At 51.7% G+C, this 27,862-nt stretch overlaps 1 protein-coding gene across 6 annotated transcripts in view; it reads left to right on the top strand.

Moving 5' to 3' along the window:
* Crhr1 (corticotropin releasing hormone receptor 1) overlaps positions 1–22,539 on the top strand; it is a 45,670-nt gene extending 23,131 nt beyond the window's left edge. Inside the window, exons 3-13 of one of the 6 annotated variants that reach the window (XM_048445894.3) lie at positions 3,561–3,680; positions 7,946–8,031; positions 16,249–16,355; positions 17,070–17,190; positions 17,529–17,682; positions 17,882–17,942; positions 19,920–19,992; positions 20,340–20,425; positions 20,628–20,763; positions 20,934–20,975; positions 21,431–22,539. In XM_048445894.3, the coding sequence (XP_048301851.1) occupies positions 3,561–3,680; positions 7,946–8,031; positions 16,249–16,355; positions 17,070–17,190; positions 17,529–17,682; positions 17,882–17,942; positions 19,920–19,992; positions 20,340–20,425; positions 20,628–20,763; positions 20,934–20,975; positions 21,431–21,571 (1,127 nt within the window). In that variant the 3' untranslated portion in view covers positions 21,572–22,539. Of the gene's footprint in view, positions 1–3,560; positions 3,681–7,945; positions 8,032–16,248; positions 16,356–17,069; positions 17,191–17,528; positions 17,683–17,881; positions 17,943–19,919; positions 19,993–20,339; positions 20,426–20,627; positions 20,764–20,933; positions 20,976–21,430 lie in introns of those variants that run through there. The other 5 variants (XM_085695888.2, XM_048445895.3, XM_048445896.3 and 2 more) reach the window with 5 other exon arrangements.
* The last annotated feature ends 5,323 nt before the right edge of the window (positions 22,540–27,862 follow it).

Genomic DNA, 27,862 nt, shown 5'->3' with positions numbered 1-27,862 from the left:
GACCTCAGCAAACACCTGTCTCAGGACCTTTGCGAGGGCGGCTCCCTCTTCTCCATGTTTGTCCACGACTCCTTCCCTCCTTTTTTTCTTTTTTTTATCTTATTGATATTTATTGAGCTCTACATTTTTCTCTGCTCCCCTCCCTGCCTCTCCCCTCTCCCCTTCAGTCCTCCCCCAAGGTTCCCATGCTCCCAATTTACTCAGGAGATCTTGTCTTTTTCTACTTTCTACTTCCCATGTAGATTAGACCTATGTAAGTCTCTCTTAGTGTCTACGTTGTTGTCTAAGTTTTCTGGGATTGTGGTTTGTAGGCTGGCTTTCTTTGCTTTATGTTTAAAACCACTTATGAGTGAATACATGAGTAATTGTCTTTCTCTGTCTGGGTTACCTCACTCAAAATAATGTTTTCTAGCTCCATCCATTTTCCTGCAAAATTCAAGATGTCGTTATTTTTTTTCTGCTGTGTAGTACTCCATTGTGTAAATGTACCACTTTTTTTTTAATCCATTCTTCGATCAAGGGACATTTAGGTTGATTCTAGGTTCTGGCTATGACAAACAAAGCTGCTATGAACATAGTTGAGCACATGTTCTTGTGGCACAATTGAGCATCCTTTGGATATATACCCAAAAGTGGTATTACTGGGTCTTGAGGAAGGTTGTTTCCTAATTTTCTGAGAAATCGCCACACTGACATCCAAAGGGGTTGTACCAGCTTGCATTCCCACCAATAATGCAGAAGTGTTCCCTTTACCCCACAACCTCTCCAGCATAAGTTGTCATCAGTGTTTTTGATCTTGGCCATTCTTACAGGTATAAGATGGAATCTCAGAGTTGTTTTGATTTGCATTTCTCTGATGACTAAGGATGTTGAACATTTCCTTAAGTGTCTTTCAGCCATTTTAGATTCCTCTGTTGAGAGTTCTCTGTTTAGGTCTGTACTCCATTTTTTTTATTGGATTATGTGATTTTTTTTTTGGTGTCCAATTTCTTGAGTTCTTTGTATATTTTGGAGATCAGACCTCTGTCTGGTGTGGGGTTAGTAAAGATCTTTTCCCATTCTGTAAGCTCTCGTTTTGTCTTGTTGACTATGTCCTTTGCTTTACAGAAGCTTTTCAGTTTCAGGAGGTCCCATTTATTAATTGTTTCTCTCAGTATCTGTGCTGCTGGGGTTCTATTTAGGAAGTGGTCTCCTGTGCCAATGCGTTCAAGTGTACTTCCCACTTTCTCTTCTATAAGGTTCAGTGTGGGCTGACTTTATGTTGAGGTCTTTGACCCATTTGGACTTGAGTTTTGTGCATGGTGATAGATATGAGTCTATTTTCATTCTTCTACATGTTGATATCCAGTTATGCCAGCACCACTTGTTAAATATGCTCTCTGTTTTCCATTTGATTTTTTTTTGCTTCTTTATCAAAAATCAGGTGTTTGAAGATGTGTGGATTAATATCCAGGTCTTCTATTTGGTTCCATTGGTCCTCCTGTCTATTCTTATGCCAATACCAGGCTGTTTTCAGTACTGTATCTCTGTAGTAGAGTTTGAAGTCAGAGGATTGTGATACCTCCAGAAGTTCTTTTATTGTACAGGATTGTTTTGGCTATCCTGGGTTTTTTGCTTTTCCAAATGAAGTTGAGTACCGTTCTTTTGAGGTCTGTGAAGAATTTTGCTGGGATTTTGATGGGCATCACATTGAACCCTTCCTCCTTTCAAGTCCGTATTAAACTTAGTGTTTTAGAGAAATACCAGGTTAAAAGAGCACCCAGTTCATCTTTATCTCCATATATTGTTTGTAGTATCTCTTGTGTAGCACATGCTTGCTCCATCACCCTGTCTAGGACGCAATCACTCTTGGGGCAGGACATCTGTTTTATTCTCTGTTTTATTTTTTGTTTTTGTTTATTTGTTTGCTTGTTTTGTTTTTCGAGTTAGGGTTTATCTGTGTAACAGCTCTGGCTGTCCTGGAATTCACTCTGCAGACCAGGCTAGCCTTAAACTTACAGAAATCCTCCTGCCTCTGCCTCCCAAGTGCTGGGACCAAAGGTGTACATCACCACTGCATCTTATTGGTCGTCTTCAGAGCTCCTGTCTGTCTGCCAGATCCCCAAGGACCCTGCTGAGCTGCAAACATTAGTCAGGATGTTACTGGAGAGCACAGGGCCCCAGAGAGACAGTCTCAGGCCGGGAGATGCGCTGGGTAGCGCCGTCTGAGGCTTTGACATGCTCCCTGCTCCTGGACCTCCATACCTGGGTCCCCGTGTTTCTTTCTTTCATCTCTTCAGCACCAACTCCACCCTGGAGCTCTTAAAGGTGAACACCCTACAGCTAGTCCAGCAGTTAAGTGAATGGGTGGAGTCTGGCCGCTGCTCCTGATAGGCCCCCTTGGCCCCGCCCTCTCTCACACTGCCCCGCCCATAGGTCCGGGTGCTGCTCACGGAAAGAGGCTGGTGCCTTTCTTTGATGCCTACCCCAGTTCATTCCACCTCTCTTCTCCAGTCTCGCAACCCCTCACAGACTTTCATCCCCCAGAATTTTCTGGGCTTTTAGTATAAAGGTCACTATATCCCCGAGGTCACTTCAGCAGTTTTCTGTGAGTGTCAGGGACAAGCGTGAGCTACAAAGAATATGGCTCGGATGCTGCGAAAGGCAGCTGCAGTCCGCAGGCCTCTGTGGGGCGGTAAAGCACCTGTGCTGGCCTCAGAAGCCCAGGGCTCAAAATCCACTCCGCCCCTTGGTAGCCTCTTGATGGTGACTCCAGCCTTAAGACTCCAACCTTCGGTGTCCCTTATCTTCTTTTGTTCGTTTGTTTTTGTTTTGTTTTGTTTTTCGAGACAGAATTTCTCTGTGTAACAGCCCTACCTGCCCTGAAACTAGCTCTTGTAGATCAGTCTGGCCTTGAACTCCCACATAACCAGAGTATATTTTAGGTCATCTAAAGGAAAACCCCAGAGACATTTGCCATTCTGCATCTCCCACCATCATGTGGGTCCCCAAATCACTGGACGAGCTGTGGGCAGAGTTAGTGCTCCCCAATTAGGATCTTTAAAATGGGGAACCTTGGGGGTGGTGTTCCCAGCTGGAGACTCCTCTGGGTGGAACCTCATTGGTTCAATGGGCCTTGACATCAGCAGGTGCTAGCTGCAGCTAGGGCCTTTAGGTCTTTCCCCCCTCTGGTCGTAGCAGAAGCAGATCTGGGAACTGTTAAAGGAGGGAAAGAGGCATTTCGGCAGAAGGCATGCTGGGCACTTCCTTCCCTGGACCCCTAACAGTGCATTTAACTGCCCAGAGCTGGGGGAATGTGTGAGACCCTGTGAAGAAAGCATCCTCACCAATGGAGCCCATCGGAAACCAGCCAGGACTTTAACTCTTTGTTCTGCTCACAGTCTCCCTAGTGCTGTAGCAACAAATCCACCTTATTCTATATAAGCTGAACTCATGTCTGCACTGGGGCATTGCTTTTCCTGTCTGTCGTGGGGCTGAGGGTGGGCAGAGCTCTAGAGGGATGTCTGTCTGCCTGGGCCTTGGCAGGGTCTCACTCTCTCACCTGTTGCCTCTGTCCCCAGGCCTGCATTGCAACGCCTCCGTGGACCTCATTGGCACCTGCTGGCCCAGGAGCCCTGCAGGGCAGTTGGTGGTTCGGCCCTGCCCTGCCTTTTTCTACGGTGTCCGCTACAACACGACAAGTGAGGAAGGAAAGGAAGCGGGTGGGCTGCTGGGGGCTGTGGCAGCAGTTTGCAGCTGGGAGAAATACTCCGACAGGGCAACACCCCCAGGACCAGCTCTGCTCTCTGCTGGCTCCTGTGGATTCTCGCAGAGTTAACACCCAGTATCTGGCCGCGGAGGCCTCAGTTCTCGAGAAGTTAGGGTCACCAGCTGGCAAGGGGTGAAGCTGCAATGGGCTGGTTTCTTCTTGTGGTTGACAAGCCTTTTGGTTAGTTCCATTGAGCCTCAGTCACTCCCAAGACAGGTCTTAAGGGTCCTAATAGTTCTGACTTTGCTAATAAGGACCCTAGGGCAGGGAAGTTCTGGGAAGACAGGACCCCTAGAATGTCACATCCATGACAGAGAGCGATTTGTATCCCAGCATCCCAGGCCCCAGGTGTAATGGGGGTGGGGAAGGACTGACCCACAGACTAAGCAGATACTGGATCCCCATGTAAACACCTTGCTCCCTAGAGGCCCAGCCTTCATGCTGGGCTTTGCAGCTCCTTGCTAAAGCATCTGCCATCCTCAGAATTAATTTGTTTTCTCCTGCCAATGACTCAGGTCCCTTCTATCAAGAGAAAAACAGATGGAGGCCAGGGGCCCCGGGCTACGCAAAGAAGGGTTCTGGGTCCCTGGGGCTAGAAGCCCCTGTGTGAGTCCTGGAGGTATGCTGGGTGATCCCCAAGTTCCAAAACGTGCCCGGATACCAGGTGACCCATGTCAAGACTCAGTGGGTGACCTCAGTGCTTTCTCCCTTCTTGTGACCCTCTGGCTTCCTTGTGTAGGGATTAGAGGGTTGAGGACCCCTTCCTGCTCAGAAGTCCCAAACCTCTCCTGCCCCTCCCTCCTTTACTAAGTGGGTGAAGGGGTTAGGATTAGAAATACAGCCAGAAGGGCTTGCCAAGATGACTGTGGGAAGGTCAAGAGAGAAAGAGAAAAGGTACTAGGATGGGCTAGGAGGAGAGATCTGGTAAGAAATGAAGGTGAAGAGGAGACTTAGTGATGCACCGTTGGCTGGCTTCCAATGTAGTAGGGCTCGATTTTTGTAAAGAGGAGACTGAGGAATAGTTTGGTTGATAACCTAATGAAGGTCACAGAACCTGAAGGTGGAGGCTGAACTCAGGAGTCCGGGGTCTGCACGCTGTTCTACATACACACCACACCTTGTCCCAGGACAGTGGCAGCGTGGGCTGGCACACCCAAACTCCCCAGGGGGTCTGTCTCTTCATGGCAGCACCAGAACCTATCCAGTCAGCTCCCTGCCTGCCTGCTGAGCAGTCTCAGACACTCCGGTCACACCCACCTTGTAGCCTTGCCTTGCCGTGCCCCACCACTGCCTATATTCCTGAGTGGAGGTTTCGAGGTTGTCTGTGGTTACAACCCTGCCCACTTTTGAAGCCAGCCCTAGCCATTCTCCACAGATATCCTCAACTTGGATTACCAAAGTTCCCTGGACATGTCCCAGGAAGTGCTGTTGGGCTTTTGTGCTATGGTATACATGGGCCCTGCCTTGAGTAGAAGCCAGGCACCCTGCGCTCTGTATCCATCTGTTTGTCCATAGTTCAAGAGCCCTTGGCTTTGGGCCCTCTCTAGGACTTTGTTTCTCTACCTACAGGATTGATGGGGGTGGGGTGAGGTATCCTATGGGTTCCCTTGCTCACCCAATAGCTCCAAAGAGAAAGTTGAGATGTTGTTTTCCTGGCATGGGCTGCCAGATTCCCCGTGCAGGGGCTGCTTGTGCCAGACTTTGGGAATACAACCACGGTGGCATCAGGAGGGGGCAGAGCTGCTCCTAATCATTAGTTTCTAATTAACTCATTTACTGATGAGGTGTTGCTGGGACTTCCAGGCTGTTCCTTACCGTCCTCCCTCCTGCAGCATCAGATCTTCAAAGGGATGGGAAACATTTCCAAAAATATCCATTTTCCCATGATCCTCTAGGAGGACTGCTCAGCTCAGCAATTAGATGAGGAAGTTGGCTCCTCCCTGGCAACAAGCCCCTGTGTATGAGGCTTGTTTTCCTTCAGAGTCAGTTGGTCCCTCTGGGTCAAAGACTGATGCTTCCAATAGTCGAGCCTGGGAGCGGGCTCCAGGCACCCTATGCTAGATGGGGGTGGGCAAGGGAAGCTGTTGAACAAAGATAATTCTTATAAAATCTCCACCTGCACCTCCTTGAATAGAGACAAGTGATATGTTCTATTATGTAAGGTTATATAAATACAACTCAGAGACAACAATAATAAACACAGGACTGACACCATATGTCCAGTGTGCTTCCAATTGCACACTGTTGGAAATAGTTAGTATTTCTAACTAAAAATACTAACCCAAAGAGACCAGAGTGTCTTCAAGATGGCTCTGTCTCAAGATAGGGAAGCTGAGCAGTAAAGTGACTCACCCAAGGTCACACAGCTTGTGTAAGGGTGGTGCCAGCCTTTGAACCCAGACTCTGTAGCTCTAGGACCCTGTTCTGAACCCTCCTTTGGGCCACCTCTCTCTGCTCTATGCTCTCCCTAGCCGTCTTTGCCCTAAGCTCCTTTCCCTGCTGACATTCCGAGCAGCCTCTGGTTGATGCTGTAATCAGTCCTGTTGTTCTTGGCTTCCTGTCCCCACAGACATCCCCGAGCATCCTCATCATGAGCCCCTTGGGGATCATCTCTTATTTAACACCAATAGAGAGCCTGTGGCCTCATTTCCAACTCGGCCCAGATCACAGCTTTGCCTAAGACTCAGATCTGCTCACGCTGAGGCCAGACAGAGCTGGGAAAATCCATAAAGATAATTTTCCCCATCAGGTAGCTGCAGCTAGAGCAGCTTCTGAGGTCAGAGAGGAGGCCATAGACTTTCAGCTTGGAAGGTCAAACCAGCTCCCTCCATTGAGGCAGCATCAATTCCCCCGATCCCTCATTCTGCATCTCCGGTCCTGATGCTACCAATAGAGTTAGCTCTCAGGCTGATGGTCCTCAGAGGTCATCTGAAGCATCTCCACCTTTGGAGATGAATGAAGGGACAGAGAGGCACTCCGGCTGCTCAGCCACAACTGAGTTATGCCTTTGGCCCCTGTAAGGTTTTCAAGCCCAGGGACTGGGGCTCTGGCAGCTTCCCCAGTCTTCTTCCAGCCTGTGGGTCAGTTGGAGCCACAGAGTGGACTCTAGCCAAGAGAGACACCAGTGGAAATGACTCAGAGCTCAGTTTCTTCTATGACCAGTGCTGCCTAGAGTGAGAGCTGGAGATACAAGGGAGCATAGGTGACCACACTGATGCCAGAGAGACTGCAGATGGAGTAGGGAGACGTCACAGGAGGAGAGGAGAGTGCAGACTCCTTGATCTCCATCCCTAGTGGATTTCCCAGCTCTGCTACCCAAGGCGCTCTGCAGGAAGTGGATGAAAGTGGGTTCTTCGGATAACCCTGTCTTCCAAGGCTCGAAAGCTAAGTACAGAAACCTTAACCCCCCAAAGCCTCCTTCGGAGGTAGAATTCTAGCTACAGCCCAGTCTGACAGTGACACAGGAGCCCCCACCTTCTGCCATCTGTCCTTTTCTACCAAAAAGGCCTCCCTGGAGAGTCTCCATGCTGTGGAGAAATGGTACTATTGGGACCTTTTGTAAGTCTGACCTGTGTGAAACACCCTAATATGTGAACTCCACACAGAGAGATCAACCCAAGGAACCCCAACATTTAAACCGCCCATGTGAGCAGTCACTCTGTATCATCCACCAGATCTGCCCGGCCACGAATCTTTTTAAAAGTCGGTCTCACTGTGTATCCCTGGCTGGCCTGGAACTCATTATGTAGACCAGGCTAACCTCGAACTTGCAGAGATCTGCCTGCTGCTGTTTCCTGGGTGCCAAGATTTAATGCGTACGTACACCACCACTTCCAGTGTATCTCAAGTCACGGGATCTGTCATTCTCTGTTGTCGTGCAGGACCCCAAACGAGAACATCTTGGAAGAATAGCAACCAGGAAATTTACCACTGGAGAGCGTTTGTGAGGACATAGGCCTCAGGGGTGAGGGAAGCCCATGATCATGCCAGTTTGGGCTAACAGAGGCAACGCCCTGTGGGCAGCTTGTAGGGCACAGTACCTTTGTGGTACAGGAGGTGGAAAGAGGTGGGACATAGGACAATCAGGAAGCTCCTCCCCCAGTTTTATTCTGGTGTTCCCAGGCAGCAGGCCCTGTGCTAGCTCAGATGTGTGGACAGACAGATATCTCTTCTGTCATGGTTTTCTTCTTTTCCCAGACAATGGCTACCGGGAGTGCCTGGCCAACGGCAGCTGGGCAGCCCGTGTGAATTACTCTGAGTGCCAGGAGATTCTCAACGAAGAGGTGAGAATAGGCTGCCATACTGAGGGAGCAGGCCAGGGCCACCAGCACAAGCTGGGTGCCCGCCACATGGCCAGTTGGGGCCTGGGAACTTTTCAGAAGCTGGTATTGAGACTCTGCCACAGGGAAGCTGGTGGGGAGTCGCTGGACGTGCCAAGTATAGTGAATTCAGTCCTGGTCCTCCTTCCTTCCTTCCTTCCTTCCTTCCTTCCTTCCTTCCTTCCTTCTTTCTTTCTTTCCTTCCTTCTGTCCTTCTCTTCCCTACCCCTCCCTCCTTCTTTCTTCCCTCCCTTCTTGTCTCCTTCCTTCCTTCCCTACCCTTCCCTCCTTCTCTCCCTCCTTTCCTCTCTCATTCATCTTTGGCTGCTTTCACTGGGTGTGGGACAAGGCTGGGGTGTAGTCAAGTCAGACGGTAGCTGGATCCACACTGACAGTGAACAGTGACATCAAGGTCCAGCCGTGGGGCCTATGTCAGAACCAAGGCTGGAAGTGGGGCGATGGTGCACTTTGAAAAAGCCCCAGAGACGCTTTGCAAAACTTCAGTGGTTTTGAACAGCTGTTGCTTACATGGAATGCAAAATTTTAAAAGTACAGATGGGAATACAGCAAGAAGAGTCCCCCCCATCACTATCCCTAGCCAGTTTCTCACGTGTTCTGTGTGTACAAGTCAGTGTGTCTCTGCATAATGTTTTTGGCTTTACCCAAACTTTGCCCGTTAAACAAACTACTTCATGCTTGCTTACTCCTGTGCCATCTATCCCAGAGATTGTTCCAAGTCAGTTTAGAGCAAGCATCTTCATTCTCTTTATATTTGCATAATATCCACTCTCCAGGTGTGCCATAACTCAGTGGGCCAGTCTTTAGTCTCAGTCTTTAGCTTTTACAGACTTGGAAGGTGCATGGATGTGTGGGTTCCTCTGTCACTGCCTCTACCTACAGTCACCCTTACCCCATTGATGGGGTCAGGCTGCCAGGTCCCTGTGCTGCAGGAGGGAGGAAGACAGACTGGTTCAGAGGATTCTAGGAATTCCATCATCTGAAAGGTCTGAGTTAGAAAGGAACTTAGAGACCCTCCATCTCGTTTTGAGATTTCCAGACCTGCTTAATCTCACCTAGAGTACTTGTTCACACCAGGTTCCAGAAGCCCAGCCAACCAGAACCTGTAAGGTCAAACAGCCCAGGGACACCCTGGGAATGGGCATTTTCACATGTGTCTGTGGTATGCATGTATGTGCATATTCCTGATCACATGTGTGTGAGTACATGTGAACATGTGTATGCTTTGTGGGCAGTAGAGGGTATCTTCCCAGATCATTCTCCACTTTACTTACTGAGGCAAAGTCTCTCACTGAACCCAAAGCTCAGTGGTTTATCTAATCAGGTTAGGCAGCTTCCCTCAGAGATCCACTGTCTCACCTACCAAGCCCTGAGACTACAGGGGGACCGTCATAGCCACTCAGCTTTCAAAATTAATTTTATTAATTTTTATGAGTGTTTTGACTGAATTCATGCCTGTGTATACCCTGGTGTCTGAAAAGGCAAAGAGGGTATCAGAAACCCTGGCATGGGCATTATTGACTGTTATGATTCCCCAAGTAGATGCTGGGAGTTGAACCCAGGTCCTCTGGAAGAGCAGCCAGTTCTTAACTACTGAGCCATCACTCCAGCCACCAACTCAGCTTTTATGTGGAGATTTAAACTCCAGTCTTCATGCTTGCATAGTAAGCACTGTCCCACAGAACTATATCCCCAATCCCAGGAACTGGTATTTTTAACAGTTGCCCCAGGGAGCCTGCAAATGAAGCAAAAGTGGGAAACTCAAGCCTGGAAAGTGGGAAGTAGCATACAATGTCACAGAGCCTGGGTGTGAATGTGCACTGATGTCATAGATCGGAACCAGGTACCTACTGAAGCAAGGTGGATGGGGGCAGTGGCTCGGCCCACCCCAGCCTATTTGGCTTCAAGCCACCAAACTATTGGACTCCCTGTCTTCTTCTAGAAACCGTGAAGGCAGGTCAGTTTTGGCTAAAAAAAGATGTCAAGCTGCTGTCCTGTTAGGTGGGAAAGTTTCGCAGGATGCAGTGTGAGGGTTATCTGGCATCTTGGATCCAACAAGGCCTAGCCAGTGGTTGTCTGACCCTGACCCTGCTGTGAGCCAACTTGAGCAGGCCTAGGCTGAGAGAGGGTCAGAGCCCAACTCCGAAGCAGATGTGCCAGCAAATGGTGGAGCAGGGCGGGGGGAGGTGGGGGGGGGACACTCCTTCTCCAGCCTACAGCAGAGAAGGCAGCAGGAAAGAGGTGGGGCCTTTGCTCTTAAAGCCACCCAGGGAGGGGTGGAGCCAAGGTGGTGCGGATGGGAATATGATGCCAAAGCCCTCCCTACTGCTGCTACCTAACTGCAAGATTAATGGCAGCATCTGATGCCTCTCCAGCTGTCCCACAATGAGACTGACACCCCACTACCAATGTAACCATATGCCCTTGGATTTGGGAAAAGCTGGAGTCTCCACCGTAGCTTTTACTCCAACCTCCTGACCTGCCTCTGAGTCTCCTGCCTCAAGATTCCCACCTCCCCTGCTCTACCTTAATCCCCTTTCTTCTGGTTGACTGATGGGGGGCTCCCAGAAGCTTTCCTTCTCCCTGCCCTGTCAAGATGAGAGTCTCCCCTCCTTCTATCAGCAAGTTAGGTAAGGAGACTTGGAGTACCCTTCTTTGGCAGTGTGACTGAGGCAGCATTGGCCTGGGGATGGCCAGTTTGAGGTCTGGAGACGTTTGATAGTCACGGTCTGTAATCTTGAGCAGGGAACTTCCTTGAAATTCCTCACAAGGCTAAGAATAACTCAGCCCTTGGATCCTGGTGGGAGGGAGAGGGTATCAGCTTGAACCTTGGCAAAGAAAGAAGATTCATCCTCCCACCATGCCTGAGTCGTCCACCAGGAAGTCAGAATAGATGGCAGTGTAACTGAGAGAAGGTGACATCAGTGGGGAAACCCCAGGTAACCCCTGATTTGTCAGGACTGAGACCCACATATACCATACAGTGACCCACCCCTGCCTGATTCTCTTCTGTCTGGCTCCGCTGCTCTGCCCTGGCCACCCCTGCTGGCCTGGTTGCATGTCTGCCCTTAGCTACCAGTTCCTTTAGTGGAAACACCATCTCTGCTGCCAGCCCCTAGCCTCCAAGGCTCTTTGCCTGCTCAGATTTACAAAGAGGCAGGCATCTAACTGGATGAGCAGCAGGTTGCTCCGCTCTGAGTCTAGGAGAAGCCCAGATCAAGTACAAGGGTGGGGGTGGGGTGCAAATAAAGGGTCTGTCTTAGTTACTTTTCTATTGTAACAGGACCGAGGCAATTTACAAAAATATCAGTGAGTCCTTTAATCTGGAATCCCAGTTCCAGAGGGTTCATGGCAATCACAGCTGGGGAGAATGACGGCAAAGAGCCAGGCATAGCACAGGAGCAATAACTTATATCTTGAAGTATAACCATGAAGCAGACAGAACTAAGAATGGTGTGGGTTTTTGAAACCTTAAAGCTCACCCCCAGGGACACACTTCCTCTAACAAGGCCACACCTCCTAATCCTTCCCAACAGTTCCACTAGCTGGAGACCAAATATTCAAACGTAAGAGCTTTTAGGAGTCATTCAGACCACCATCGGGTACTCAAAAGGCTGCCTGAGAAGTGGCACCCGTGAGGCATGGAGCCAGCAGGTGCAGAGATCTGTCCACAGTGGGCATCTCCTGGGGACAGATCCTCAGCTGGGAAGCTTGACTCATCTGGGCCAGGGATGGCACCAAGCCCCCCAGGACCACCCTGCCTGCACTAACTTCTGTTTCCTGTAGTTTCACCCGCAAAGTGACCCGTTACAGTGTCCTCAACTATGATCTGTTCCCTTGATACTTAAAAATACTGTCTCCTCCCCACACCCCACTGAGCACAAGGTCTCAAGCTCATCCTGGGAGAGTGCAGTGGAGGCGTGAAAGGGACTCTGTGGGCTTATGAGCCAGGGGTCAGGGCTGGAGGTGGGGCAGTGATTGGAATGGGCTGCTAAAATGTTCAGATGCTCAGCAACTTACTGGGCTTCTTGCTAAAGGAAAGGTTCTGATTCTATGCAGCTGGGGTGGGGCTTGACTGGCTCTCTCAAGATGTCTGCCAACTCCCGGTCTCTGATGCTGTTGGCTTAAGGACCACACTTTAAGAACTAGAGGTACAGACCACCCACAGAGAAGTAAGAGAGGCAGCTCAGGAAGCCAGATGGACAGGAAATGCCACAAGTATGATGAGCAGGGATGGGAAGTGAGAGAAGTGGGCCACCGGGAAGGAGCTGTGGAGATTTCATTGCTTTCATCCTGGCAGGGCATCCAAGCAGGTCTAATGGTGCTGGCCTTTGGGGCAAGATGATTTCCTCTGGTCTGGTCAGAATCAGTTCAGCAAGCTCTATCTGCTTGTTTGAGCCCTGTCTTGAGGGCACTGTGACACCCTCCTCAGGGAGCCTCTGGACCTCATCTCTAGATTGGACAGGGAATGAGTTGCTTACGCTTCCCAAGGTTGGTTCTGTCTACTTGTGCTGTGGGAATCCAGTGGCTTCTGCAGTTCTTGGTGGCTTGTCCCCAGGAACTCAGGGTGTCACTGACATCTTTTGCCAGTAGTCTGGGGAGATCATTGGCTGTCTCTTGAGATGTTTCCTGGTTGGCCTGTCCAGGTGTCCTTGACAACCTCTTGGGGGTGTTACTAGCTTTTCCTTGGGGTGCTGCTGACTGCCTCTCAGGATATTGCTAAGTGTCTTTGTAGACAGTACCAACCAGAGCTCTGGTTTGTTAATGGAACTTTCTCATTGTCACTGTTCTGCCTGGGTGTCACTAGCTGCGTTCAATTCTCAGAGAATTGGCAACCATTTCGATCTGGTTTTGCAACTGTAACAGAATACCTAAGATTGAATCTTTTCATTTTTGAGACAAGGTCTCCTGTGGTCCAAGCTGACCTCAGACATCCTATCTCAACGAAGGGCTGGAGACGTGGCTCAGCAGTCAAAAGCACTTGCTCTTTGCACGTACCCATGTTCTGTTCCGAACATTCACATGGATTCACAACTGTCTTGTAACCTCAGATCCAGGAGAGCCAGTGCCCTCTTCTGACCTCTGCAGGCACCAGGCCCATACTTGGTACACATGCACACATGCAAACAAAACATTCATAGACATAAAGATAAAATAAATCTAAATGATTTTTTAAACTTGAACTCCTAAGCCCTGAGTTCAGGGCTTACAGGCATGTGCCCCCACTGCTGGTGTTATGGATTGCTAAGAATCGAACCCAAGGCTTCATGCGTGCTAGGCAAGCAGTCTGTCAGCTGGGCCACATCCCCAGCTCATGGGTCATTTTTTTTAAAGACTTATTTATTTATTTGTTGATTTATTTATGTATACAGTGTTCTGCCTGCATAGATGCTTGCAGGCCAGAAGAGGGCACCAGATCTCATTACTGATGGCTGTGAGCCACCATGTGGTTGCTGGGAATTGAACTCAGGACTTTTGGAAGAACAGGCAGTGCTCTTAACCACTGAGCCATCTCTCCAGCCCGCTCATGGGTCATTTATAATGAAAAGAAATGCATTGGCTTTTGGTTCTGGAAGCTGGGACCTCCAAGGTTGAGGTCTAGCATCTTGCAAAGGGCTTCCTACTGTGTCATCTCATGACAGGAGGCAAAGGAAGGGAAATCAGATGGGCCTCACATCCTTTTAGAAGGAACCAGATCCTACAGTGAGGTCCCCACTCTGCTGGGAGGCCCCACATCCAACAGTACTGGGCCCCGTATTTCCAGCACTTAAACTTTCAGGGACACATTCATATCACAGCGGTTGTCATGGCTGGGGGTGTCTCTGTTGCTCTCTCCGTGACCTTTGCCCTCCCCACAGCTGTCTTGGTGCTCTGGCCCTCGGATTGCACCAGGCCTGTGGGGCGTGAGACGAGTATGTCCCAGAGCTGGATCTCTGGCTCCCTGCAACACTGGACTTTGTTTTTCACTGACCTTAGTGAGGAAAAACACTAGCGAGCCACACTCTCTCTACAGAAGTCCCTCCCCTAGATCCTGGACATAGGATGAGGCACCACCCCCACCCTCACCCTCACCCCTGTCAAGAGAGTGCCTTTCCCCTAGTCCCTGCTTGTCACCCTCATGAGTGGAAGGAGAAAAGAATCCCAAAACCCAGGCTGGTCCGGATTGTGATTGCTAAAACTCTACAGCTTTAATCAGCTGTGTGGCCTTTCCAAGCAGAAAACGAGAGTGCAGGCACCAGTCTCAGGGACATCAGAGGATTATGGTCTGGGACGCAGCAGACGGTGTGTGCTTAGTAATGACTTCTCTCAAAGCTACCAAGCCACACCGTGATGAGCAAGTGGAGTGACCAGGGTAGAGGCTCTGACAGAAGAGGCCAGCAAACCCCTCCTCCCACTCTCCTCCTAGGTCCGGAGAGAAAGCTGGGGTATGGCAGCAGCTCAGTGCCACAGATGCTGTTATTACCCAGGGGCTTCTCAGCATGGATGTGAAAAATTTAATAAAAGGAAATCAAGTGCTGGTTCCAGAAAGGCTTTGCATTGTGCATGTCTGTCTGGAGCCTCTGGTAGGATCCTGGCAGCTACCAAAGGCCCGTAGAGACCCTTGGTGTTGGAAGGACAGAATGGACCCCTCCCCTTGCCTTGCTGCTCTGTCTCCACTCACCACCCAGGGGACTTAGGGCTCCAGAGGTATGAGCTGCTCATGTGATGCCCTGCCTTTCTGGGGCCTAGGACAGGGTGGATGGGGATTTTTGCATTGGGACTCTGTAGAGAGCTGAGCACTGGGTACTGGCTGGTTCCCCCATGGAGTAAGGACCTATCTGTAACAAAAGATGGTTTATAAAATGAAGTTGGTAATCTCGAACAAGTCAGCATAATCTGGGTTTCTTTTTCTGCAAAGGAAGTTATGGGTGCGTTTCCAGCTTTTCCCACAGAGTTACTTTGAAGCTTCAAGAAGAGGAAAGCTCTTAAGTGGGAAGGCTTTCGCACATGTGCCAGTAGCGTGTGGTGAATATTCACAATTGGATAATTAAGAAAGTTAGGGGCCAAAGAGATGGCTCAGTGGGTAAAGGTGCTTGCCACCGAGTGTGACAAACTGAGTTTAATCTCAAGGATCACCTGGTGGAAGGAGAGGCCTGGCTTGTGCAAGTTATCCCTAGCTTCCGCACACACGCCATGGCACACATGATCACAGTCATGCTCCTACACACATACACACATTGAATAAATAAGTGTAATTAATTTTTTTTAATTAGGAATGGCTAAGGGTGTAGCTCACAGTAGACAGAGCATTTGCCTAGCCTTCTCAAGGCCCTGGGTTCAATTTCTGCTATCCAGAAAGAGGGGAGGAAGTCTAAGAGGGAGGGAATGAAGAGTTAATGTTCACTTGGGGCAGCCTGTGGGCCAGGCAAGGAGTAGGGTAAGGCCCTGGGAATGAGGAATTTGTGTTATTTTTTTTTCAGAGTATGTTCACGGTACATGCATGTGTTCATATATATGCACATGCAGGGAGGGAGAAACACATCCATGTGTACCTATGGAGGTGGATTCAGGGTGTTTTCCTCAATGGTTTCCGAGCTGATTTTTTTGAGACAGGGATCTCTTCTCTAAGCCTGAACTGACAGTGTTACTGGGGTGGCAGGCCAGGACTCCAGGGAGCCACCTGTCTCTGATCCCCTGTTGAGATTACAGCTTCCCACAGTCACACTTGGCTTTCATGTGGGTACCAGGTCCTCGTGCAGCCAGATGGGGACTCAATTCAGAAGTGGATGAGGGATGCGATCCTGGGGTGGGGGCAGGTAGCAGCTCTGCACCCACCGCAGCCATGGCATCAGGACAGAATGCGGCATGAACATCTGTGAGCACGGAGTACATGTGTGGGTGGGAACAGCGTTTGTTGTATGACACGGGAGCTCTGCGTGACATGAGTGCAGCTTCGGTTCATATCAGTCTAACCACACAGCACGGCGGACAGACTGGATTCACAGACAGACTGGCCCAAGTGGTAGCCCATGGCTCACAGGGTCACTCTGGAGCAGGGCAAACACTGTTAGCATTTCCCACTCCCTCCCCCGACACCTCTCCCTGGTACTGTCCTTTCAATGGGTGCAGAGGGTGCGAGTGTGCGGGAGCCTCAACTCCGCCCCTCTCTCTCTCCTGCCTCAGAAGAAGAGCAAAGTGCACTACCACATCGCCGTCATCATCAACTACCTGGGCCACTGCATCTCCCTGGTCGCCCTCCTAGTGGCCTTTGTCCTCTTTCTGCGCCTCAGGTGAGAGGCCCAGGGGCTGCCTCCTGCTCTCCCCTGGGCCCTTGGGCACGTGCAGGGGAGGCGGAGAAGGTGCAAGCATAGCTCTGAGATAGGGGTGCTGAGAAAGGGGTAACCTGCCTCTCACTTGAGTAGTAGGGAGTAGCGTCCACGGGAATTTGTGGTCTCTTGGGACCTCTGGCAGGTTCACATCTGGCCTTTCCCCCAGCAGCTGCCGCCGGGACAGGGAGAGTGAGGTAGGGCAAAGCCCAGGCTCACCCGTGTTACCCCTAAAGCTGGTCCTCATCCCTCTTGGGGATCTCAGGTAGACCCCAGGAGATGAGAGTTCCACAGAGTGGCATTCCTGACTCAAGGTTTGGTTGCCATGGCCCAAGTGATTAAAAAAAAAAAAAAAAAAAAAAAAGCTGGGAGCAGATAGGACCAGGACCTGAAAGTTGCGAGGGGGCTTACAATTGAATTTTTGGCCAGCCCTTGGCCTCTCAGTCCTGGAGCATGGAGATCAAAGGGGGATCCCTGACAACATCAGCTCTCACAAGAGCAGGTGTCTTAGTGGCCCCAGGTAGGCCCCGTGGAGCTCAGGCGGACCTGTCGGCCCCACTCACTCCAAGCTTTAGTTCCTCCATCTTGTGTCTGGGCTGGGGTGATGTTGGCACTTGCCTTCATCCCTCCTTCTCTCCTCCTGTTGCTGTTGCCACCTGCCCTCCCCTGCTGCCCCAGGAGCATCCGGTGCCTGAGAAACATCATCCACTGGAACCTCATCTCGGCTTTCATCCTGCGCAACGCCACGTGGTTTGTGGTCCAGCTCACCATGAACCCCGAGGTCCACCAGAGCAATGTGGTGCGTCCCAGTTAGGGAGACAGAAAAGGCCAAGCCTGGGTCAGAGGAGCTGGAGTGGGGTTACCCTGCAGAAGGGCTAGGCCTGGGGCTGGGGTTCTTCCAGAGGACCCGAGCAGAACCGAGTTCAATTCCCAGCATCCAGATGGCAGCTCACAACTGTCTGTAACCCCGGTTCCGGGATATCTGACACCTTCACACCAATGCACATAAAATAAAGTTTTAAACAAGGGGTGCGGGTGTGGGTACCCACCGAACAAGAGCAGGACCCCGAAGAGTCTGGGGGTGGGGCACCGTCACTGATGCCCTCCCAAGCTCATTGTCCTTTCTGGTTGGGGCAGGGATGGTGCCGGCTGGTGACGGCTGCCTACAACTACTTCCATGTCACCAACTTCTTCTGGATGTTTGGTGAGGGCTGCTACCTACACACCGCCATTGTGCTCACCTACTCCACCGACCGGCTGCGCAAATGGATGTTCGTCTGCATCGGCTGGGGTGAGCTGGGTCAACCCCGCCCCAGTATCTCCTTACATGGAGGGTGGGGTTTGCACCCCTCTCGGGGGTGAGAGTCGTGGGATCCCCGTGAAGGAAGCATCAGAGCTCAGCTCCCAGAAATCCCTGCTCTGCTGCAGGCCCTGGACTGCCCTGGGGTCTTCCATCAAAGGGCTCGATGACAGCTGCCTCTCTCCCTCAGGTGTCCCTTTCCCCATCATTGTGGCATGGGCCATCGGGAAGCTGTACTACGACAACGAAAAGTAAGTCACTTGGTGAGGTCAGAGTCTCTCTTCAGTGCACTCCCCGGGGGACTTTGGTCATTGTCAGGGCAGTGACTTCTGCATCGAGAAAGGCAGAGCTGAGCACTGGCCGCAACTCAAGGTTCCTTTCCAGTGCTCTGTCAAAGGTGGGACCCAGATAACAAGGGTCCCTGCCTGTGACCTGTCCAAAGGTGGAGCAAGACAGCCGGGGTCCCTCCCAGTCTGCCACCTGTCTGGAGTTTTAAGGAGAGTAATGCCAAAAGACAGGCAGCCCAGGTTCTGAATTGTGCCATCACTGAATAGCTATGTGACCTTGGGGCTGTCACAAAAGGCCTCGGTTTCCTCATCTGTGAAATGGGCATCTTCACTCTAGCTACACCTTCAAAGCTGTAGTGGGGACAAAGTGCATCCGTGCATACTAAGCACATAGACCTGGCACCCGGTAAACGCTGCACAAATGCTTCTTACCATCAAGGCGGGTTTCACCATAAGATTTTATGGGCTTAATGGAAACTGGTCCAGGTGGTTTCAAAGACTCTTCCAGCTCCTCTCTGAAGCCTCAGGTTGTTTGTAAAGGAGACTTGAGCATTCCCAGTCAGTCCTGAAGTCACAGCTTGGCACGTAGGGGGATCCTATGGGCAGACCTAGAAAGTTCTCTCCCTCAGAACTCTGTGCTATGGGACTGAGGTGTGGCCTGGGTAACAGGGTGGTTCCAGTGTGAAGCTAAGATTGGGAACTAAACAGAAAGACAGAGAAGCGGGGAGGAGCCAGGCAAGGCTGAAGCCATAAGTATCCCCCCATCCCGGCTGACTGGTTGACTGGGGGGGTACATAGTGGAAGGCCCTCCCCTCCCTTCACTGGGCTGCACCAGAAGTCTGGAAGAGCATCACCCACATTTGTGAAAGCGGGTTCCTTCTGCCCCAGGCTGGAGTGTTTGCACAGCAGCAGGGTAGGCGGCAGGGAGTCGGTCGGTTCACTGAAGTGGGTGTGGGGTGTCCCCGGGATCCTCCTGGGAATTCCTGGATGGGGGGGTGTGTGTGCTTTGTAGGACGTGAAAATGTGAGCACAGGAGATGGGGGCGGGGGAGGGGGGACCAGAAGGAAGAGAGAGGCAAGGTAGGCCCTGTTATACGCCTTCCCACCCTGGAGCAGAAAGGGTGCTGCTTAAAACAAAGTTAGGTCTGTGCAGCCCCGAAGCCCCATCTGGTGGACAGATGCAGGCAGTGCAGCGGAAGGATGCTGGGTGTGCGAACCTAGGAGTAGCGGGAGGGTGAGTAGAGAGGCCCTGGAGCGCCACTTTGGAGCCCACAACAGTGGTGTATGACCCGAGTAGTGTTAAACAAGCTTGTTACAGCCAGAAGATCACCTATACAAACTTCACGTTCTGGTTTGCAGAAGCGTCCATGGCAGGTCCATATGCCCGTAAGGACACAGGACATCTGATTTGCCCTGTCTCCACCTACTCTCTCGAGCTTGCTGCAGGGCAACTCAGGAGCTGCAAGGCAGCCCACCTCTTGCTGTAGGTGTTAGCTGTGAAATCTTCCCTGCACAGGCTGCTCTTGAGAAATTGTGGCAGGGTAGTGGACATATTAGCCACTACCAGAGTCCCTGAGTGGGCGCTGGACATAGCAGTGCTAGGTCAGGCTCCAGACTGTTTCTGGCTTGTTGTTTTGAGAATTCCATGGCCGAGGGTACCATCCACTTTACAGGTAGGTAGGACACAGCAGAGGATACCATCCACTTTACAGATAGACAGGACCACGTCCCACAACAGAGGGGTACCATCCACTTTGCAGATAGGATCACTGAGACACTGAAGCAGAGTCCGCTGGCTTGGATTTCTTAGAAATTGGGATGCCCTTTCTTGGCCACTGGCACTGATCCTGTGCTGGTCAAGCACTGCCCTACGGTCAAGCACTCTGCCACTGAAAGGACCGTGATGACCCCCTCCCTTCCTTTTCCTTCTGTGACCTTCTAGGTGCTGGTTTGGCAAACGTCCTGGAGTGTACACTGACTACATCTACCAGGGCCCCATGATCCTGGTCCTGCTGGTAAGAGCCTGGGGAAGGTAGCAGGAGACAAGCCAACATGGGAAAGGACAATCTGCCTACCAGGGATAGAGAGGACCCTCTACCTAGGTGGCCCCAGAGAGGGAGCCTGGGCCAGGAATTTGCTTAAGCATTAATGAGAGAAGGAAAGAAGAGAGAGAGAGAGAGAAGGGAGGGTGAGAGACTGCGTCAGGAACCCCAAGAACAGAGCTGAGAGGGCTGAGGGCCTGTCCTGTCCACCACATCCACCTCTATTTCCTGCATAAGTCCCTGCCATGTGTCCCCACCCCTGCTGCCCATCACCACCCCTGCTGCCCATCCTCACGCCTGCTGCTGTGCTCCAATTGCAGATCAACTTTATCTTTCTCTTCAACATTGTCCGCATCCTCATGACCAAACTCCGGGCATCCACCACGTCTGAGACTATTCAGTACAGGTACCTGGCTCCCCAGGGATGCTTCAGAGGGCCCAGCCTCCTCTGAACCTGATCTCTTCCAAGCCAGTCAGCTGACCCAGAAACAGTAGCTCCGCCTTCCTAGACATCCCTGAGACCATCTCCCAAACCCATCACTCTCCCCAGAGCTAACAGCCCCACCCCTTCTGGGTGGCCTGTGACTCTGGCCTCTGTTCCACCCCAGGAAGGCTGTGAAGGCCACTCTGGTGCTGCTGCCCCTGCTGGGCATCACCTACATGCTATTCTTTGTCAACCCTGGAGAGGACGAGGTCTCCAGGATTGTCTTCATCTACTTCAACTCTTTTCTGGAGTCCTTTCAGGTACCGCTGTCCTCCCTGAGCCCAGCCACTCTGGCTCCAGGAGGACCATATTGGCGCCTGCATGGGTGAGGATTCTTCAGGCAGAGGCCTGGAAGATTAGGGGTGGGGGACTGGAGCAACCTGGGCTAGTTAGGGACCACACTCACCTCTGACTCTCCTCATCCGTTTAGGGCTTCTTCGTGTCTGTGTTCTACTGTTTTCTGAACAGTGAGGTAAGGACCTACGGCCAGGGCTGAGACTAACAAGACTGGGAACTATCCCCTCGGTATCTCTTCTGCCCTGGGCTCACTTCCCTCCCTCTTCCTGGGTCCCCATGGGTTGCTGCAGGGAACTTTGAGAAGTCCCTGTCCCTGTCGATCTGCATCTGTGAGGACAGCTCCCCCTCTTACTTTAGGCACTGCATGGGTGGTGGCTAGAAGGTCTCTGACTTAGGAGGAGTCGGGCAAGGTAGGGGTTCTGAATGGCAAGAGCCAGATGGCACCTTTATTAGACTAGAAAAAGGTGTCCTCTTCCTCCCTGGGGGAAACCGGCTCAACAGATAGCAAACCAACAGCAGTGATTATGTGCGTGTGGCCCCGACTGTGGAGTCTGTCACTACCCCTGAGTAGCTGCTCAGCTGGGCCAAGGGAGGGGCATGCCCTGAGCCCGAGCTCTGCTGTGCCCACAGGTCCGCTCCGCTATCCGGAAGAGGTGGCATCGGTGGCAGGACAAGCACTCCATCAGAGCCCGAGTGGCCCGTGCCATGTCCATCCCCACCTCCCCCACCAGAGTCAGCTTCCACAGCATCAAGCAGTCCACAGCAGTGTGAGCTACAGACCACCGAGCAGCCCCCAGGACCTGAGGCTGGGGCAATGATGCAGGCGCAGGCAAGCCTGCCTGCAGAGGCGGTTGGCCTTCCCCTTCCTACCCCTGGGCTGCAGACCTGAGAGCCTGCCTGGTCATAGGCGATAGCTCACAGCACTGGGCTGGGCCCACAGCGTCCAGCTGCCTGCCGCCCATTCTTCTTGGAGACTGGGGGCTGGGAATCCTGAAGCGGTTTCATGGACGCTGTGAGAGCTGTCTCCTACCAGAGCAGTTCACAGTCCTCAGCAGCTGTAGGGAGGCCGCTTGCCACCCCCGGGGCATCATGGGAAACTCTTCTGTGATTGTGATGCCTCTGAGTCTTTGCTCGCTACTGAGAACCAATGCCACATGGTCCAGTCAGGAGAGCTGGAGACAGCATTAGAAGTCTGGTGACTTCACACAGCATTCCACAGCTGTGGGAGCCCCTCCTGAGCCAGCAGAGTGTCATCAGCACCGTGGCACTGCCACGGGAAAGCCCTGCCTTGCTGCCTTGTACCTTAGACGTTTACTGTTCTGCAGGCCAACCCAGCTTTCTGTCAGTTACTCTCCGCAGCAACAGCTCCCTTGCCCCCAACTCCCACCTCCTGCCTCTGGCTGTCTTCTGGTTTGTGAGAAGATGGTGGTTGGGAAGGGAACTGAGTTGTCCATGAGGGGGAATCAGAGTGGCCCAGCCTTTGAGGAAGTAGTGGCCCCTGGGTGCCCAGGCCACTGGCTTCATTGGCTGGCCTCTAGAATGTGCTCACGGGCTGTGAGAAGCAAGAAGGGCCCTCTGCTCAAGTCCCCTGAACTGTGACAGGTGGGTCCTGGGACAGCTGACTGACAGACCCCTTACTCCTGGGTATGGAATGGCCCAGCCCTCGCTGTGTCAGAGGGATGAGGAGCTATAGCAGGACTAAGGTGGGGGGGGGGTGATATAAATATTTATCTTTTCAACACCCTTTGTGAAGGCTTGCATTCTGCTGGGGCTGGGAGTCAGCCAGAGGGGGCCCTCTGAGAAGTAGCCATCAGGGACTACTGCAGGACCGGAAGCTTGATCACTCTCATGCCGTCCAGGATGAGCCCTGGGGGCTAGTGGCAGGGTGTGAACTCCAGACATAAAGATACAAGTGTGATCAAGGATGCTTAGTAAGAAACAGCTCCTGGTAAGGAGGTAGTACCTGGAGAGAAGGGCCATGGACAGGCAAGGGAACTAACTGAGCTGGGAGCTATCCACCTGCTCCTGCTACCCATCGTTCATTGATTTGAGCTGCTTCCAAGAGACATCAGTTGCCCTGCACTGGCCACATCTGCGTGGACACAGAGTTGTCTGGTGCCGCACACTGAAGACCTCTTGAAGCCAGTAGGTGCTTTGTAGGCACAGAGGAGACTGGTGAAATTCTCATGAGGATCTCAGTGCCCCCAGGACATGCCACTGAGTCTCTGGCCAGGGAGAAGATCACACACACATGCACACAATTGCATACCTGGGTACGTGACATGAGATGCCAGGAGCAGACTGAAAGGGCTGTCATCACTGGAGAGCACCATAGCTCCTGCTGAGCCGAAGGGGCTGATGGAGGAGGAAGAGGTGGATTCCTGAAGGACACATGGGGTGCCCTTCCCTGTCAATTATCTAAGCAGGAGTGTGCCCTTAAGTAGGGGTGGGCATGGGAGGCACAGAGGACACCCGGACAGCAATGAGCTGTTGGCTTCTACATCAACTTAGAAGTTTGGGGTGGCCTAGGGAGAACAAGGAACGGCCCTCCCAGATGGCTGCAGGGACCTACAGTGGCTAAGTGTCAAACAGTCACACTGAGATGCTTCTCCACTCTTTCGTCTTTCAACCCGAGCAGAAGAGAGAGCAAGGTGTCACAGTGTGGCAGCATGGGGTGTGTCCTAAGGAAACGGAGGTGTCACACAGTGTGGCAGCATGGGGTGTATCCTAAGGAAATGGAGGTGTCACACAGTGTGGCAGCATGGGGTGTGTCCTAAGGAAACAGAGGTGTCACACAGTGTGGCAGCATGGGGTGTGTCCTAAGGAAACCGAGGTGTCACACAGAGTGGCAGTTTGGGGGTATGTCCTAAGGAAACCGAAGGCTGTGGTCTCAGACAAGCGGGGTGCGCCGGAGTAAGCGGGGATAGGTTGAGATGAAGGGTGGGTCTCCTGTCCAGAGGCCACTTGAGGTAAGTAGGAACACGAAGCAGGGAGTAGCTGCAGGAGAGTGTGTGGTCCTGGCTTCAGGCAGTGTCTGGGCAGGCACCTCACTGGACATTAGGAGCCGTTCTCCAAGGTTTGGGTGGGGAAAGCTTCCTCTGACTGTGAGTTGACATACATCACTACGTGGAAGGACCTGACAGTTGCCAACTGGAGTCACAGGGCCCTCTTCAGCCCCAGGGTGGGCCTGTCCCTCATGTTCAAAAGAGCGCTGTTCCTTGGCACGCCTAGGGAACACAGTCTCCTGAGAGCTACCTCCTTGCACAGGATCTCACTTCTCCCAAGGCTCTCTTGGTGAACATAGAACAGCAATGGGAGGAGCCTCCCCCATCCTGAGGGCAGTACAGCCCCCACCCTGGGATTCTGGTTTCCCACCAAGCCTTTGTGCTGGTGAGACATTTGCCTTACGGCTAAGGTAGGGGCAGCCAGATCAGGGTAAACCACCTCCTGAGGAGGGAGGGACAAGGGTCTAGAATCTAGATAATCAAACACACCTTAGCTGGGGCCCCTGTAGGTTGCTTCACCATCCTCCAAAGCTGTTCTAACATGCTGTCTAATGCTTAACTCAATGGGGAATCAGCCCGTTTTGCCACAGAGGGAACTGAGGCTGAGGATGGACATCTGGGGGTCTTCCCTTCCCAGAGTCCCTCAGCCTTGGTTGGGAAGGCCATGACCCACAGAGTAGCCCTGGGGCAAGGGGACAGTGGGACCAGTATAGGGTCTCAGACTGATCGCAACTGTGTTGTAAAATTGTCGTCTTCAGTGGCTGACCCAATATCCAACTGCCAGGCCAGCTGGGGCGGGGGGAGTAATTGAGGCTGTGTGCTCAGGGTCTCTTCCCTTCTCTACTCCACTCACCCCCCTCCTTCAAATGATGCTTCATTTCAAACTATACAGCCCAGGTCACCAGAAGCCACTATCAGCCTTGTGTTCCCCATCCGGGATCCCCGCAGCCCCTGCAGAGGACTCCACTGGCCTCATCTCCTCCAGGTCCATCCATGATTTCAAACTCACCTATTCGACATCACTGGGCCCAATGGGGAGGGAGCCTCTGCAGCAACCGTGCTCCCAGTCCTTACTGTCAGTGGACACTAGGCCGCAATCAGGGGTCATGCTGGTCTTCATTCAACCCTGGGAAGCAGGTACTGTTCTCCCATTTAACAGATGAGAGTGTGGAGCACAGAGAGGATTAGAGGCCTTCCTGAGAGTGGTCAGCAGTGGCTTGGTCAGATGAGAACCCAGGCAGCCTCAGATGTTCCAATGTTCCACCGTGCACCCCCAAGAGCCCATTGCAAGGTGACCCCTTTGTCTCCCCCGTTTGGGAACATTCTTCAGCCTCCCAGCCAGCTGACAGAGATGAACTAACAGAAAGAGCCCACAGAACACGAGCCTCAGACTGCCCATCTCCCAGTGACCCAGCCTGCCCCGCCTCCACATTCAAGCATGGCCTCCCAGTCCACTGCTAACACACCAACCCTGTAGATTCTGTAGCTCAGGGTGAAGAAAGACCTGGACCAGGTGAATTTTGCAAAGCTCTCCGCATTCAGAAAACAGTCATGAGTTCCAGACCTTGAGCTGTCTTCCTGTCCCTCTGTGGGGTCCTAGACAGACCCCTGATGCCCAGCCTCATTACCCACTGGGCAAAGGCCAGAGCAAGGGCAGGGAAGCTGAGGCATATCCCAAATACCAAGCTAGGATGGACAACAAGGGAGTGTCCCTTCCTTGGCCTTCATTTCTAGGGTGATTGGGAGAATAGGAAGTGTACAGGTCCAGATCCGCTCCAGCTGGAAAAGTGTGGGCCGTGAGCCAGGACAAGAGAGAGTCTAGGGTACTCTTCCCTGTCCCTTCCCCACCTTCTAGAGTCCTTGTCCTAGGCTAAGACCCACTGCCCCCATCTGCAGTCCTCACTACCTTGATTTGGATGAAGATAAATGTTCCAGCTGCCACCTAGTACCTAGGTCCCAATGGAAGGCAGATACTTTGTCTCAAACTACCCCTGAGATCCCGGATCCTAGCAGAGGGTAGCAATGGGGTCAGACAACACTTCCGCTCTAAGAGCACACCCGGAAGGGTGTAACTGGAGGTCACAGAGAGGTCTCTGCAGAAATTCAGTCTGGAGAGTAGCAGAAAGACAAAGAGGCCCAGCTGCTCCAGCCACATACTCAAGAGGACAGTTCCAGGACTGGTGGACTGGGGGTTCTGGGGCATCGAGAAACCCCCAGTGAACCAGACAAAAGGCACATGGAGTGAACAGTTCAGAGAATTCTGGGAACCCAGGGCACCCCTAGCCTGAGGATCAGGCATGGAGGATGGTGGAATTAGCAATATGGTGTGTTCTCATATTCTCAATCTCACTGGGGCACCCACTGGCCAACAGAGTCCTGATGACCAGAATTACGTCCACTCTGAGGTCAGTGCTACTGCAGCGAACTCAAGCGAAGTCCTGGTTTCTTGGTTTTTGTTTTTATATTGGTAAAATACACATGCACATAAAAACTCACATCCCAACGTGAAAGTATACAATTCTGAGGTGTTGATATCATCTTAACCTACAAGTATGTTTAATTATTGTATGTAAATAAAAACACACCCACGACACTATTTCCAGAAAGTTTCATCATCCTGAGTGGAAACCCCATCCCTCCTCCTCCAGCCCTGGCCACGGTGAGTCTGATCTCAGTCCTTGTGGGTGGATCTCCAGAAGGGTGCCAACTCCTACGAGTCTCGCTATAACTGAAGAGGAATCTGGCAGCCTGCTTCCCATGTGACCATGCCACTCCGCATTCTCAGCAGCTGTGCAGAAGGCTCTTGCTTGTCAATGTCACCTGTGGCCAAGCTGGTTGGTTGGTCTGTTGGCGTTGAGACAAGATCTCATGTAGCCCAGCCGCCCTCGAGCATGGTATGAAGTCAAGGATAATTTAAAGCTTCTGATCCTCCTGCCTCCGCCTTCTGAGTGCTGGGATTACAGGCATGCAGCACCACACTTGGGTACTTACAGTGCTGGGGTTTGAACCCAGGGCTTCGTGCTTGCTAGGCAGGCACTCTGTTAACTGAGCATCCTCAGCCATTTGGTTTTTTTTTTTTAAATAATGCATTGGTCTTGGTTTCTAAGACTCTTGGTGGAGAGCAGGACCTTAGTAAGGATCATAACATTTGGTGAAGGCTGTCTATCTATCTGATCAGCATCTGAGTGCTTGGATCAAGAGCAGTGGTTCTCAACCTGTGGGTTGTGACCCTTTGGGGGTCAAATAACCCCTTCACAGGGGTTTCCTAAAATGATCAGAAAACACAGATATTTCCACTGCAATCTGTAACAATAACAAAATTACAAAACAATAACAAAATTGTGAAGTAGCGTGAAAGTGAGTTTATGGTTGGGGTCAGCACAGCATGAGGAACTGTATTAAAGGGTTGCAGCATTAGGAAGGTTGAGGACCACTGATATGGAGGGATGCACTCAGAAGTGACATTGCCACTGGGTGGTGGTGGTGCACACTTTTAATCTCAGCACTCAGGGGGCAGAATCTGTGAGTTTGAGGCCAGCCTGGTCTACAGAGCAAGTTCCAGAAAAGCCAAGGCTATACAACGAAATTCTGTCTTGAAAAAAACAAAAATCAAACAAAAAGGAAGTGACATCGCCACATGCTCTGACCACAGTTGCACTTGCTGAGCCTCCTCCCTTGCCCCAGTTCCCCTTAGCAATGCATTTGTACCTCTCTGAAAAAAGATCCCTCAGAAGGGACCAGACCTCTCTGGGCTCTGCACACTTCCCCAGCTGGTGGCAAGTCGCCAGTCAGTCGTGCTGGCTCCCAAATGTGTTTCTGACAGCTCATTTGTCATTGTAATTACTGTTTGTAATGTAATTAAATGTTATGTTAATGGACAAATCAGAAGTGCACAAACACAGGGAAACGGTTTTGATGATAATTCAGTTGGATGCTTTGAAAGGCAGTCATAAATGAGTCGCCGAAAACTAAGCTGTCAAATGTGGTGTCGGCAAGACAAAGGCAAATAATTCGGGACCAGAAAAAGTCAGAATCTAAATGTGACCTACTGGCCACT

The sequence above is a fragment of the Myodes glareolus genome, chromosome 9, assembly GCF_982192425.1.
Source record: "Myodes glareolus chromosome 9, mMyoGla1.1, whole genome shotgun sequence".
NCBI classification, from domain to species: domain Eukaryota; kingdom Metazoa; phylum Chordata; class Mammalia; order Rodentia; family Cricetidae; genus Myodes; species Myodes glareolus.
Note: the sequence above shows the minus strand (reverse complement) of the source record. Positions and strands in the feature narration are given on the sequence as shown.